At 33.5% G+C, this 16,944-nt stretch overlaps 1 protein-coding gene across 1 annotated transcript in view; it reads right to left on the bottom strand.

Annotated features, from left to right (window-relative positions):
• Nucleotides 1-398: 398 nt before the first annotated feature.
• The window catches only part of LOC129231003 (glycine receptor subunit alphaZ1-like), a 75,043-nt gene continuing 58,497 nt past the window's right edge, over nucleotides 399-16,944 (bottom strand). The window contains exons 8-9 of the mRNA XM_054865248.1: nucleotides 4,942-4,977; nucleotides 399-584 (exon numbers count right to left, since the gene is read on the bottom strand). Coding sequence (XP_054721223.1) covers nucleotides 399-584; nucleotides 4,942-4,977 — 222 coding nt within the window. The remainder of the gene's footprint in view (nucleotides 585-4,941; nucleotides 4,978-16,944) is intronic.

Raw genomic sequence — 16,944 nt, 5'->3', positions numbered from 1 at the left:
ATAGCCGGGAATATTTTTTCAGTAGTTGAAACACTGTCTTACCTTTAAGAGTAAACTTGATATTTAAAAGAAGTTGATTGTTCTATTGCAAGGTTTGCTCTACTGCTAGACCATCAGCTTATCATAAATAACTTTATATTTCAATGTCAAAAAATACAATAAGCTTCAGTCACATTTATACTTATATGATCTCAAATTTTGGTTCATTCAGTATTTCAATCTGTATAATTTGTATTAGCATTTCGTTGATATGCGCAAGTTTGTCCTTCTGTATCCAAAGCTTTTTCATCAAAAATACCTCGCCGACTATCTATGCATTAGTCGAAAAATTATGCACATAAAATGTAGAGGGGTTACGCCTAAACTAACGGAAGCGAAGTTTATGAACAGAAGCACGTTTAGGGAACTATAAGGTAATAGGGCCAGTAGCAGATGTTGAAGACCAAAAACAGAATTGGGAATCCAATGCGGCAAACTTGATCAATACGCTTTGCGGATATCTTGTGGGTACCTAGATACATCATTGCTTTCGGGTTATTCTTGGACATTGCTGGTTCATCATCCTCAGATTCCAGTTTCAAGTTCTGTAAAAAATAACAAACGCCATATAAGTAAACGACTATACAGGGTGCTAGCACAAATCCGCTCTACCTTTCTTAACTGACGAACAGCTACACCTGTAGCCAATTAATGGTATCTGATGCTAATTTAAAAGTAGGGTAGACCGGGACACGTTTACGTGGATTTTTTTCAATGATTTTTCTAAATTGTATGATTTAACTTAGAAAATTTTAGACATTGTGGCTTATGAAGCAGTTGATGTCAAAATTGTTTTATTCAGTTGTGGCTCAGTTTGTGCTTTTAACTGCTAAAAAAATTATTTTTGGGTCCAAGTCGGTTGCGTAAAATTGCCGCGGATACGGGGCACGTTAACGCATAATTATTTTGACACCTAATATGGTTCTGTTAGTGTTTTGAACATAATATCCCTCCATCGTTCAAAGAAAGCAAATTTATTACAAACTGAATAGCGTATAAAAAAAAGTTGAACGGGCATGAAGAGAGCACTACATGATTGTAGGCCATAAGATAAGAATTTGAAACTCAATTAAAAATTAAATGGTGCTTTTCAAAATAAAATAGTCTGAAAATACTAAAAAGTTTTGAGACAGTTTGGAGTGAAAAATGCGTCAGGGCACGTTTAGAAGTAAGACACAGTAAGAAGTGCGTAAAGGGCTCAGACGTTAACGCTAGCTACGTTGTCAAGTTTGGATTTATTTTTAACGTGCAAAAAAAAAAAAAATAATAATAACATTTTAGCTCAAACTAATACAATTCTCAAAAAATGATAAAATTCTGCTAATTTTTATCTACAGTCTGAGTAAAAACTTTAAGTCCAGTGCTTTTTTTTTTGAGAAATTGGACACACCTTAATCTTAGGATCAAAAAGTCATATGAGTGATAATTATTAACCTTAAATAGAAGTAAAAAAGACAAAAAAAAATTTAATTATAAGTGTTTCATTATCAGAAAATATTACAGATCAATATTTGAACCTGAGTAAAATCTTTAAGGCCAACATAGAAAAAAGCATATGAGGACAAATATTCAAATATTTATAAGCTTGTGTGGGAGCCATTCCTTCAAATTACTTCAAATATTCTTGTTTTCATGAATGAAACTAGTTTTTGACAAGGTTCAGGATGTATTTTTTACCATTCATCTTCGATGGTAGATTTCAGCTCTATTGATGAAGTAAAATGTCTCTCCTTTGCATAAACTCTTCTTGCTGAGTCACCAGATAAGTTCTCTATTGGGTTAAGATCTGGAGACTTAGTTGGTCATTTCAAAGTTTCAACATTGTTTACTTGGAGCCTATTTTTTGCACTGTTACTCGGACGGATAGATGCATTGTTTTGCTGATATTTTCAATTTTATCCAGCAAGAAATTCAGCATTTGGTAAAAGATGACTTGGGAGGACATTTTGATATGTTTGTGAGTTCATTTTACCTGAAACAAACGCAACTGAGCACACACTATTGTAAGCAGAGCACTCTCAAGTTCTGACAGAGCCTTCATCTCATTGGCGCTTGTAAAATATGTCTTTTTTTTTTTTTTTCGTAAATCATGTCAAAAGTACTTCCGTCCGTTTGGTCCATCCAAACTCCACTTCTTTTCGTTAGAAAAAATGATTTGTATTCATTGGTTATCCCAGGTCATAATTTCCTAGCTAAAGTTGAAACGCTCTATATTGTGCATTTTCAATAAATGAGGTTTAAGCTATTTTGCAGCATTAATAAAATTTCCACACTTTCTAATTGTGTTGTATATCGTTTTAGACAAACATTTAAACCTATCGTCTGAATAAGTTTCCTGGTTGAGTACTTTTCAGGTAAAATAATAATTTTCAAACTCTTCTTCCATGACGCGAGGACAAAGCTCTAAGTTTTCCCGGGTTTTCTTTTTACCCTAATGTATTTAAATCAAACAAAAATGTTGACTTCAGTCTTCGATCTTCCTATTTTTTCGCAATAGTACGCCTACTTATCCTTGTCGAAGAAAAAGCTTCAATCTGCCCTCTTTCTTGAACAGTTAACTTTTTACCTTACGATATCGTCACAAGTAGGACAAAAACTTTGATAAAAATAATCACAAAACTGCAAGTTGAAAGGTTTCCACAATCTTGTTAACTGAGGTGACATTTATTATAGTACAAGTACTTGCAGTTTTTAAAAAATACTAGTGGCCTTAAAGTTTTTACTCAAGCTGAAATGCTAACTTTGAATAAACCACTGCTTTTCTGGTTATTGCATGCTTTACAAATCCTGTCTTGCGTTATTTCTTACTAATGAACATTAATAATTAATAATACAATAATATTAAAATCCCTTTAACTTCATTTTCCTTTTTTCAAAGAAAATTATACTGGCCTTAAAGTTTTTACTCAGACTGTATTTGTTCTTTTTTAATTAAGTATTATTTATTCACAATAAGCTTCAAAACGTTCAACTCAAATTTACTCGACTTGGTAGAAAACAGATTATTCTCTCTGCATGCTAGACCGAAGCTCGATTGATGCTCAAAAACTTGTGAGGATATTTGCTAGGGATCCGAATCAATATGGTATGATTGTTGGCTCTTCAGTTATAATTCGTTTTGAAAAAAGGCACTGCGTAAACGTTCCCCGGTCTACCCTACACTATTAAAAATTTAGGAAACTTTTATGGGTGATATTACTGTAAAAAGGAGTGTTTACAGTACAGAAAAAAAATTACAGTAAATTTTGCCGAAAAAAAAATAAAGGATTGCAGCGCCAAATGATACACCACATGATTTACAGGGCGAAGCACATAGGACCATATTTCCCCTCGCTCGATGTGTCCCAACTGGTATGGTGCTCAGAAGAGCCACCTGCCAATACGAAGGATCCGAGATCGAAACTGCTGCTCGCAAGTTGCGTTTTTTAACTCTCGTTTATTCTACTTTACAGTAAAATAGGATTTTACGATAAAAGTTACTGGCAACATGAATGCCAGTAACTTTTAAACCAAAATTTCAGGATAATTTTTTAGGATTTACGCTATGCACACATCAATGTACCAACGAAACGATTATAGTGTGCATTTGTTTGTTCGCAGTGTCCTGTCCTCATGTGCGAAACAACGATCTTAAGATTAAAAAGCAACAATTATTTATCAAGCTTTATTCTTAATGTTCATAATGTTTTCTATGGGGCCATTCGACGAAAAAAAAAAAAACAACCGCATGTCCCTCACGTGACGGATCATATATTTCATTAAAAAATAATGATTTTAAATGGTAATGGTTTTTTTTTTGTGTTTAAGATATCACACATAAGTATGTAATTTGTTGAGCAGAAAAAAATATTTTTTAAAATTTTTAAGTATTATTTTTAATGACTTTCATGAGGCGTCACGTGCTGGACAAAAGGACCGTTTTCCATGGGATGGTCCTACGGCAGTTTCAACGTGCATTAATTAGAAGAGAAAATGTACCCATGCAATAGTAAAATGCTGTAATTGAGTAACGTTTAAAGTTCCATTTATTGGGTAGTGGGGACAAGTTATATCGGCATCTAAGTATATCTTATGCACAAATTCAGATTCTTTGAAATTTACTGGTCTTTAATACTGAAGTTTCCACTTTCAATTTCCATTATGTAACGTTCAACGCAATATTTGTATGTCTATTATTTATTGATTTTAGTAGGATAACACGTATGTGGCTAGTGGGGCTGAGTTTAAATCAACTGTTTTACAAATAAATTCGATCACAATTTAGAGAAAAAGATTAGAAATCAAAACCAAATGCAAAAAATATCAAATAACACTAAAAGAGCAAACAAATATCAAATATTGAAATAAAAATACAATAATTTAAACGATCTAGAAGTAAGAAAATAAACATATACAAAATATGGGAAGCACTTACAAACTATCACATTGAAAGTATACCTTTTAGTATGTTCAAACATAAATATTTGATCTGCTACTGTTAATTTTCAACTTCCTTCGTAAAAAAAATTTTGCTTATTATTTTGAAACATTATATTGGTTTACTTACAAGTTGATGTTCTCACGTGTTCCAATTTCATCAAAGTTGTCCCTTAACCAATTATTTTGCCAGTTAGATATAGTATGCGTGCTATAAATAGATTAACTATGTTCTTTCTAACAAGTATCCGTTCTCCCTCATGTGCTATAAGTAAATAAATTTGAATGTAAGTACGTATTTTCAAGTTCTTGTCCAGTTTATTTCGTTTAATACCTTGAATGTACTCTTAAACATTGAAGAAGAAAAAAAGTCATCCACTGATGGATTAGGTTTTTCTGAAAACTTCTGGAAGATAAAATATTCAAAAGCAGAAGAAAAACAGTGAAATGGAAATAAATGACAAAATCTCTAAAGATATTTCTTACTTTTTTGGTTCCATTGCACTCCTCCTTATCTTCGTACTGAAAGAAAACGATTTTATTTTGACAAAATTCTAGAAATTTCATTTTTTGCTGTTTTCAAAAGTTTGCATAGTAGCTTGATGAATTATTTCTGGCTGTTTTACCACATACTTTTGTGAAACACATTTTTATATATGGCTTAATTTTTCAACTCACATATGCATAAATTCAAAGCTGAAATTTCCTTGGACTGGGGGGGGGGGGGATCATTTGTTTTGAAAGCAAGATTCAAACTTAGGCGCATGTCATTTTATGCATGTAAAGAAAAGTGAATTAATTGGTGATGTAATTTAAAACATAAGCATAATCGTATGCAAAACACCATGAATATCTGATTTATATAAATAAAGAATATAGACTACTGTTTTTCCTTTTTTTTTTCGCAAAATCTTTCTAACTAGCCAAAAATTAGTTAAACAAAAAAACATCAACTTTTTTTATTAAAACTTCATATTTCATTATCAAATTTGTAGTGTGCGTGCGAAAAGGAGACAAAGTAAAAAATGTAAAAATATCTTATTGGACAGTGGAGAAATGGGATCGTTTCCAAAATTTTAAAAGTATTTTTTTCTGAAAGAACATGCTTAAAAACATAAGATCTGACCATTTTAAAAATAATTTGACTAAGTTTAATGTTTTTTGAAAAATACTTTAATCGGTGCGCTTTCATTGTTTACGCTTCTGCCGATGACATCACAAATGATGAAATGCCATTTAGTATTGCCATTCACAGAGCATAACATTTAAGCGATATGGTTGTTAGCAAGCGTAGAGTGCAATTTGATTCGCTTGTTGATTATCATAACGTGGAAATGCGGTAACATATGCGCCAAAGTGCATCATTTGTGACGTCATAAAGACCACGCCTAGTTTGAAAAATTGGACATTTAAAAAAAAATAGTTAAAAATAACTGTTGGGAAAATGAAAGTACTTTCTGGGTCCATGTTATTATTATTATTATTATTATTATTTTTTGTTTATTCTGTCAATTACAGTGACTAAAAGTAGTACTTTTTACTGAAGGAAACAACCCCATTACCAGTAGACTTTACAAACAATTCTTAGCCCAGAAGTATCAGCTCCGAAATTAGACATGAAAATATGCATGGGTGGTTTAAAAAGCTACAGACAATAGAAATGAAAGTCGGGGATCGCAACTCACTTACGTGAAAACACAAGTAGCTAGTCAAAGTTATATCAAAAACAATATTTTTTTTAACCGAAATAACAACATAAAATTAAAAACCGTTTGCAACCAACTAATTTCCAAAAAGTTTCAGGATTTTTCGATTCGCTTATCATTTACACCATTCATTAAGCGGTAATACCCGACGAGGTAGGGAAGCTGCGCTCAAAATTTAAATACAACATTTAAGTACATTTGAAGTCCATAAGTGTGTGGGCTGTTAAAACCCTTGTATATGTGTGTCGCAAGTACAAAGGTTTTAAACGACCACTTTTTACCCGACTGCGCGTGCGGAACGCAAAGGAGGGTTTATAAGTCTATGTATGTATGTCTGTTCCTATGTGGCATTGTAGAGGCTTTACGCCTTGGCCATTTTTTGTAATTCTTTCGTCAATCGATTTGTCTTAACCTTGGGAGTGTCACTAAACACATGACCGTAATCGAAATTCACCATATCAACAACCAGTTGCCCTTTTGTCAGTTCGGGATCATGTCGCACGCAGTCACTGTGTCGCTCGCTACCTGCAAGCGACGCAGCGTGAGACAAATGCAGGTAGCTTTCGCTGCTTGAATTTTTTGTTTACTAAGTCTACTAATTAAGGCCTCAGTGGCCGAGCGGTCTAAACGATATCTTCTCACATTTGAGGCGGTGGGTTCGACTCCCACCCTCGCTCCGGATGTACTTTCCCCTCTTTCTGATTTAAATTCTTTCATTTGTTGTTTATATATATTCTGTACTGTAATAAAAAATATATCACGCGTAAGAGAGGCAACACACTAAGATTGTAGTCCTCATCAAAATAAACCCGTGGAATAAGCACCAAAAGATAGAAAGTCTACTAATTCGATTTCATCTCTAATATGTTGCATTTGTTTTTGTCGTGATTCAGGGGACTGAGTTTCGCGACGTTTACTTTCGTGACAGGCTTTTTTAGTTTTGCGAGAAAGATTTGATTGACGATGTTTGCTAGCTCGCAACATCATGAGTTATACAGGCTGTTTATATAACTGTGCTGTGGTTGACATAAGTTCTTGCATTTTTGCTAAAGGTCAAGCACATGTAGCTTTAAGCCGAGTTAAGACCGTAGAGGGACTAATTATCAGTAGTTTAAACCACCGCTTAATAAACCTCCGATACAAACTCTCTCAATGAAATGACAAGATGTCTTATAATTATAAAATGTCTGAATCTAATAATCATAATGATTTAGTCATTATGAATGTCGTATAATCATAATGACTAAGTCAACGAAAATTAACTAAAAGTGTAAAATAAAAATAGTTATTAAATAAAAACAAAAAACCCGACTTCGTAAAAACTAAAAAAACCAAAAAGAAAAATGTATAAGTACAGTAATTTAGAATGTTATTAAGTACTACTGAATAACTACGTCGTTGAAATAGTTTTATAACCGTACACAGAGAAGAGAAACCATAAATTCAAAAGCAGAATAGAAGGATCAACAGTCGGGGTCCATTCAAATTTTACGGTGTTCCTTGATTCACAAGGAATGAGCCACAACTGTTGATCCTTCTATTCTGTTTTATTGAATTTATGATGTCTTATCTGTGTACGAATATAAAACTATTTCAATGGTACAGTTATTCAATAGTACTTAATAGCATTCTAAACTACTGGGATTATACATTTTTCTTTTAGGCTTTTTTAGTTTCTACGCAGTCGGGTTTTTTATTTTTATTTAATAATTATTTTTATTATTTACCACATATTAAGATAAGCAAAATTGGTTTTCCGTTATCTGCCTCGATTTCTCCACAAAAACAGCAGAATTTTACCTACATATCCTATTCGATTGAAATCAACTTATCTCCTGTATCTTCATCATCAACAACCAGCTGAGACACACGTCAATGTGTCTCAGTTGACAATGTTAGATGGTTTCAATCACTGAAATGGTGTTATACGAGTACTATGCACTAGTGATGTTCCGGATATCCGTATCCGCGGATATTCGAGGGAAAATAAAGATCTGTATCCGTATCCGTTACTTTTTGGACGGATCTTAAACGGATCATTTATATTCTAAAAAAATTTAAATATTTTAATAAAAAACTGTTTAAATAAGGTTTTATTCCCTATTTAAATTATAAGGTATCATTTGAGAAGCCAATTTGTACCCCCCCCCCCTTGCAAAAAGGAAGGGGAAATAAGTTTTATAAGTGTGTATCAGTGTATCTTTTTGTGGCATCGTAGCTCCTAAACAGATGAACCGATTTTGATAGTTCATTTTTCGTCCAAAATGTAACTTGATCGAAAGTGTTCTTAGCTTGACCTCGTTTTTGTAGAACTTTAATTACCGGATATATTGATTAAAAACCGATTTAAAACGTTTTTCACAATTATAGAAGTAAAAATTTACCCGTAAGTTAAAAATGTTGGCCCTAATTGAAAGAACGAAGTTTTCCGCGTTTGATATTTATTTGAAACTTTCAACTTATATACAGTAGGAGCTCTAATCTTGTTAAGTAAATTTTAAATGCAATTCTAAACTTTTATACGCGTGATTGGTAGCGATTTCATAGTCGGAAGATAAGGAGAAAAAGCTCAGTGATTTAAAATTTTTACCTGCTGTCAGTTCATATTTGTTAACAAATGTGTGTTCTGACCCGCGAAATTCATCTTAATATGAGGTCGGCTCTCTGGGACATGTTTTGTTTTTTTAATTTTTAATTTAATATTAGTTTTTGTTATTGATTTGGGGTTTCTGTTATTCTTCATTTTTGATTTTCTCGGCATCCTTTAAAAAAAGTGAGACTAAATTCTCTATTTACTGTTTGTAAAGGTGTTCCCGGCTCTGAATATCGTCGGTCGGAGAAGTTCGGTGGAATTGGTCAGCGCTGCATTTATGCTGAAATAAAATGAGAAAAAATATTTCTAGCCTGTCCATGAGCAGCTTTACACTATTGCTCCTGTATCCTACATCTAGCTAGAAATATTTTTTCACATTCCATCGAAGCATTAATGCAGCGCTGACCCATTCCTTCCAACTCTCCCTTAATTTTAACGAATTTTTTTTTAAAGAGTAAATCATAGTCTTGATTATATTTTTGCCGCAATTGACATTTTTTTGAAGAAACTGCCATTATTCTGACGGGACTACCTTCCGTAACAAATTTTACACTTGGATAGTTGAATTGGGAAAAAAAAAATCGAGATCCGTATCCGTATCCTCGGATCTTGACACTAATGATCCGGATCCATATCCGTATCCGCGGATCTACTTTTTTAACGATCCAGCACATCACTACTATGCACGAGCTTACATAAGCACCATTACCCTTTATCGCCAAGTTAAGACTAGATTGCAATAGTATTGGCGAAAGAAACTACTACAAAAATAAATAGAAGCATGAACGTAGACCTAAACGAACATATTTTCACTGTCGTGAGCAGGTAAACGGCAGTATCTGCAGAAATAAGTTTTCGAGATATTCAATTAATTGAAATTTTGAATAGCGACAACCCAATGATTGGGCCACTTTTTCTTGGGCAACATTACGCCATCGGTTGTGTAATATTTTTCATTTTTTTATATAACTTATGTGTACTCAATGAGGGTAAATTACTCATTTTTAGGGCATTTTTTAGCCCCTAACAACCCTGATTTGGGACCGGAAAAAGATAGGCAACCTAGTAATGAATGACAATTCGATACAAAACAAATTATTTTACAAAAAAAAAAGGTAAAGTTGACATGCTTTAGGCTTTTTCTAAAAATATATTTCCCTTTCACTTGAAAGGGTTGATTATGATGGATGATTTACGCCTATAAATGTTTTACTCAGAAAAATCCTAAAACACTTTAAGTTTATATTCAGTAAATTACCGCCCATTAGCCAGGGCTAAAGCAAAAATACGTGAAATACACCGCCAGCTCAGTCATTTCCAGCCGAGGACTGCAGTTTCGTGCTTATTAGCACTCATCAGACCGGCATAGGACATGACTGAGCTGGAGATGGAAAACCTCTTAAGGAAGCCAAGAGTGCGAAACAAATTGGTAGCTAATGTCCTATGCCGGTCTGATGAGTGCTAATAAGCACGAAACTGCAGTCCTCGGCTGGAAATGACTGAGCTGGCGGTGTATTTCACTTTAAGTTTAGTTTGTTTTATAATTGTAAATTACATGTTTTGTTTCAAATTTTTAGTCATTACTTATTAAATTTTTGCAATTAAAAATTAACATAATAAAATATATTGCACAATTTTTTTGAGTGGTCTATTAACTTTCGAAGTTTTATTCCGATAGATGTGTGACACTTACATAAGCGTATTACTAGTAATTTTACTAACATGAATAAATTTATCAGCTTTCTAATAATAGCCAGAAGTATGTTGTCCGATTATTTACCCTTCCTCAAGATTATTTCTGTGACGCTCACTGCTTACGATCCACACTTTACTAGCCTTATTTAAATTCTTCTTAAGCGAAATGATGTACTGATGGTGTTAATTTGTTTGAAATGAAACAATTTTTCTAAGCACATTTTATCCATATAAAGTTATCACTTAATAACCAAAAACTGACAGTGAAGCACAAAAGAACCTTAAATCCGTTTGTAAAATGCCATGGTGACATTTTAAATTTTGCACCAAAGCAGCATTACATTTAAGTCAAATTATATTCTAATTAATCTTTCCCTTTTTGTTGGCGAATTTGGTTTTCACCAACTTTGTTGCAGTAGTACTCATTGAAACCCACTTTTGCACTCATTTACTCGCAGTGTGTTGGCACGCCACATTCCTTTACTTCGGTGAAATTATTTCTTCTTATTCGCCAAGCCGCTTTTTTAAACGTTTTCGTGGTTCGTAGACAAGCAAGCTTCCAACTTTCTTTCCTTCTATATGTGTTTTTGGATACATTATAGAATGTGATGAACGTTCAGATTACCATGCAGGGTTTGACTCGAACGCCTGTCCCACTGTGCAATAGGGGAGTTCACAGAATTTCATCATATTTTCGTTCAAAGGCTTTAATTTATTTTCCAAATTATTTAATCTTTATTTTCAATCATTTTGTTAAATGTCCTGTAACTTTATTTTCAGCTAAACATAACTGGATAAGTAATAAAGTAATTATGCTAAAATTTTGAGTATAGTTTATGAATGTAGCAACTCGAATTATGAGCAATAATAATATTGGTTGTTTAAATTTAATGCAAAACTAAATGAGCTGAATATTGTATCATAAACTCTAGATGACGGATGATATAGCATTGAACAGTGAAAACGAGTTTTATAAAGGAATTATGTTTAACAAATTATCATCATCATTTATTTGTTCTACGAATATAGAACGATATATATATGGCAAACTTGTTGATTTATGAATTTTGCTTATATTCATTCAATCTGTAACTCAATAAGGTGTAGCCAACGACTGACAGAAGTCTATTGGTTCTTTCAACGCGTATGTAATTTTAATGCCGTCATTTTAACAAAGCAAAATTGATTGCAAATAAAGCTTATTATTACAAGTGACTGACATCTTATGTTTTTATTGAAATATCTTTAAATTATTTCTAATTTCGTTTTTTTGTTACTTAAATACTTATTTTGTAATTGTATCTCCATAGAAAGAATGAAACTTTATTCTCGTGATTTTAACGTTAATGTCTATACCCTACCGAAAATCACAGCATGCAGTTATAAATACCAAACTCATTTTATCCTTTGCGTAAAAAGAAAAATGAATTTTTGTATTTGTTTTATTTAGTTTACTCAACACATATTTGAAATCGTCTTATCGTTTTTTAGTATGCTGCTAAAATGGTTCGTACTAGCGAAATGCAATAGAAAATTTGAAATTAGGTAAAAATATCATCAATTTAGGAGAATTAACTTGCGCAACTATAAATATCAAGAATGACTAGAGTTCAATGAAAAATGATTAAAAAAGATTTTTGCTACAGTATGAATGAAGTGAGAAAAAAAAACGTAGAGCACAAAAATTTTCTTGACTTCAAAAACAAATTTTCTCGAGATTTTGTATTTTTTTCACGTTGTTTTTCACTTCATTCGTAATGACTAGAGTTATTTAATGGGTGCATTTTATAAAAATTTAGCAATTTTTTGTAAACTTTATATTATACATAGTAAGGATACGTTAATAGCATTATGTGCAATTTGCCAATTATTGGGGGAAATTCCAAATGAAAAACCGAATTTGATTTTGCAAGCTGTTAATTTGAAAACTTTGTATTTGTGTATTTACATGTCTTGTGCAAATGAATATTGAGGATAATATATAATGTTTTGGAATTTTATGGTTTAAAAAACGTAAGAGAGTTCCAAAAACGCTTGAAATTTGAAACAGTGTTGAATCTTCTTTAGGGACAAATGTTTTGACATAGATTATTGGAAAAAGGTTTGGTGAAACGCAAACTTTGCAATAAACTGAGGCAGATCAAGTTAATTCTACAGTCCCTGGTATCACAAAACTTGAAGGAAGAAAAAATAATTCAATAGAATTTTTTGAAAGTACCTCAGTTTTGCTGATAAGGCAACATTTGTTATGTATCGAATATTGATATACTTTTTGTTTGCATACCTTGCTTTTCTGAGGCATTTTTTAATTGACTCGTCGTTCTTTAGCGTTTAAATATGAGACTGGATAGTTATTTTTTACTGTCTAATTTGGTAATGCTTCATGGTAGTTTTCTTGCATACCTTAAAGGTTTTAACAAATGGGTTTTGCGAATAATTCGGTGTTTTCAATATTGTTTTCAATATAATTTTATTTCAATAAATGCATTATCAATTTAAAACATCATGATGCATAGTAATAGTTTTTCATATTACTTAATATTTATTTGTGTAAAATACATATAAAAAAAACTTTGGCATAAATGATATTAAATTTAAAAGTACAGTTGGGTCTCTGCTTAACGACGCTCTATTTAACGACTTTCTCTATTTAAAGACAGCTTTTCACGGTCGCAAATGGTCCACTATAGTTTAAAAAGCATTCTATTTAAGGACTCTTTCTACTTAAGGACGATTTTTTGTGGTCCCTTGAAAGTCGTTAAACAGAGCCAACTGTAACTAGATATCCAAATAATTTCTCTAAATATAATATTTTAAATCTTTTAACTAACTTTAAGAAGTTTAGAGCGTTTTATCTTTCAGTTTCAGTACCACTCACAAAAATAAATTTTTGTTTTTCGTTTTGAAGAGCAAATGCTGGGGATCTATTTCTGGTGAGTGATTACGCAGTTACACTGGTGTGCAAAAAATAAGGACGAGACGGTTTTTTCAATATAACTTTGTACAAAAGCTTTCCAAATCAACACATTTAATACCTTAAGATCCCCAATACGTAAGGACATGTGTAATGTAAGCAACACTTACTAAAAGAGAAATCAGAGGGATAAAAAAGCTTTATTGAAAAAGTAGCATGCAGCGCAATGCGACTGAAGGCCGAAACATCCCTGTGATGGGTGTCCAGCAAGAAACATCCGGTCTTTAGTAGGGGATATGATCTCCCCCGACTGCTAGGCAGGTTTCACAGCGTCTGCCCATGCTGAGAATGAGGGTGTCAATGAGTTGTTGAGGCATTGCTGCCCATTCGTCTTGCAGCGCCAATCGAAGCTCCCGAATCGTTACTGGTGGTAAGGTACGAGCTGCCAAGCGTCTGCCTAGAAAATCCCATACATACTCGATGGGATTGAGATCCGGAGATCATGCCGACCAATCCATACGTTCAATATCCTCACTCTCTAAGAGCTGTTCGGCAGCTACTGTGCGATGACATGGTGCATTGTCGTCCATGAAAAGGAACTGCGGATCCATAGCGCCTCTAAAAAGACGCACATATGTAAGAAGAATCTCGTTACAATAACGGGTCCCGTTGACTGAACCTGCGTCGAAGATGTAAAGGTCTGTACGACTACCAAGCATAATACCTCCCCAAACGAGAACACCGCGACCTCCATACCTGTCCCTTTCAATGATGTTCGAGGGATGATTGCGACTTCCCCGCTGTCTCCAGATGAGTATGCGATGAGAATCGCTACTCAAACTGAATCTGCTCTCATCTGTAAAGAGTACTCGTCCCCATTCATTGGCTCCTGCTATTCCGGTGTTCCCGGCACCACAGAGAACGCCTTCACCAATGGGCAGGCGTTAGAGGTACACACCGTATAGGGCGTCGTGCAAACAGACCACCACCCGTGCAGTCTTCTGGCCACGGTAAAACGCGATATCGGTCGTCTAGTCGCCTGTGTCGTGTGTCTAGCGATTTCTCCCGCTGTTTGCCGCCTGTTTCTTCTGGCCTGTAAGACAATATACCGGTCATCTGCGGGTGTGGTTCCTCGTGGACGACCACTACTGAACCCCCGGATAGCTGTTCCTGTAGTTTGAAATTGTCTCCAAAGTCGTGAAACGATGCTGTGAGCAATTCCGAACTCTGCAGCTACACTTGTCACACTGCGGCCTTCCTCCAACTTCCCAATGATTCGACCTCGGGTAAAAGCGTCCAGATGTCGTCTAACAGATTGATTATTCGCCATTTCTCGCTGAGGCAGCAACTCGGTGTGATTTTAACTGCTATACGGCGTGCAATCTCCTTTCCAGAAATACTGATCTTACACCGACAACATGCTTTATACTACTCAGACACTCCCCCATTACGTCTGCCTGCATATCTGCGCATGTGCTACCGTACACCACCTTACTTAATCTCCTGATTGGTCTTTCTGTCCGCTCTGCCTCTTTGTTCAGCTGATATGCTAATTTTTCGACTTCGTCCTTAATTTTTGCACACCAGTGTATACAAAGCGAAGTAATTATCAATTTTACTCGACTAGTCTGAAGTTCAAGCGATAGCGATAGATTCAGTCGATATATATGAAATGTTTCATATATTGTTCATCTGAAAACATTCAACAATATTTTTTTAAAAAATTTTCCATTACGCAATGCTACGTATATAAATTTAATACTATTATAATTAGATTAAATAATGTTCAGAAAGCGTATTATACTATGAAAAAACTTAAAAAAAAAAAAAAAAAAAAAAAAAAAAAAAAAAAAAAAACAGGATGAATCATAACTTTTAGTTGTTAAAAAACGAGTGAATGAAATACCTTTTTGGCACCGTTGTTTATTTTTTATATTAGTTTTAAATTGTGTAATATGAATATAATACTGTGCAAGAAAAAAAAGTATAGTATAATGGGACTGGGTATGGCGGTCTCAATAGCTATTACTTTATTCTTCACGACTGATGGCCTTACCCATTTCCCCATTAACTTGCAGTCTCGCTGTCTTTGTCTAGAGGCATTTTTTTACATACCTATATTGCCGTTTTGAAAGTATCATAATATCACTATTTACTTTTTCTCTGATATTAGCGCACTTTATTCTGAAACATATTTTCATGATTTTTGGAGATGGGTTTGCTTCAAGCCAGTTAAAATATTTTAGATTAGTTTCTAAGTAGTAGGGACGTCTTACATTAAAAATAGTAATCTAGGAAAGATTTGTGAAAACATAGTATGGCAGTTTGTGGAGTTTATTTACTTGCTTCATTATTGTTTAACCTTTGTTAAACGCTGTAGTGTAGTATGGTTGCAATACAATGCATGATTTTTTTTGGCAGCAATCTAGTTAGCTGACTGTGTTAATTTATGCAAGTAAACATAGCTTTAAGACACACTGAGATGCATTTCTGCGAGTTGCAAAACAATTTAAAAAACAAATTCTTAAACGAAGTAACCTTTGCTACATAATTTCAAGTAATACATTGTACAATAAGAATATACTGTTCTACATTTTTAAGGGAAGAAAATCATATGAATTTCTAGGTGAAAAGAGCATTTTTTGCTCTTCTTCAGATCAACAGACTCACTTTCAATTTCACATCCGTACGTGAGCACTAACAATTCTCAATTGTAACCCAGCGCAATAGCAACGCTCAATTATTATACGAATAGTCATTACGTGGTGGCTTGATATTACGGGCATTTAACTTATATTAACGCTTTCTATTAATTATGATCTTAATTTTACTATGAATTATACCTTTTTTAAATCCTGTGTACAATATATTATTCGTTGTATAGGACGTGCGTAACCAACCTATTCGCACTTAACCAACGTTGACCGTGAATTTTGTTAGTATAAAGGCGCTGACAGCAGACAAAGTAATTTTATTATTTCGGGTTGATCAAATTTCGTGACTCATGCAAGCTTGTACAAATTGTACATAAGGAGAGTAATGTGCGACAAAGTGAAATGGTGAAATATTTAATCCGTTTTATCCGTCGCCTATCAGATAAAATTTAGTTATGTACGTGTAGTAACACATACAATCTATTCCAGTCAGAAAAAAGTTATGTCTGAAGATCAAGAGGAAAAAGTTTAAATAACCTACTAGTATCTGACGCAGAATTTTTTTAATTAATATCAAACTAATTGTTATTTCAAAATATCTTGGTGAAGTGCATACGAGGCAAACCGAAATAGTTAATTTGTATTTATTTAATAATTTACATCATATTGTTTTAAAATCTGTAAAATATCTCCTGATGATGTAGTAAAGTTCGACTTAACTTCAACCGATATTTATGCTTTTTACAAGATCGTTCTATTCATACAATATATTAATGGATAATACGTATTGAAACATTTTTGATAAATGACAATGCAAACAACCGAACATATTTTATCCATTTTAGCCATGCGTGTTATCTCCTGATAATTTTATTGTATTAGTATTGTAGTGAGAAGTAATTTGTAAGGCAATGGATTTTTTTTTAG

Source organism: Uloborus diversus, chromosome 10 (assembly GCF_026930045.1).
Source record: "Uloborus diversus isolate 005 chromosome 10, Udiv.v.3.1, whole genome shotgun sequence".
Lineage (NCBI taxonomy): Eukaryota > Metazoa > Arthropoda > Arachnida > Araneae > Uloboridae > Uloborus > Uloborus diversus.
Note: the sequence above shows the minus strand (reverse complement) of the source record. Positions and strands in the feature narration are given on the sequence as shown.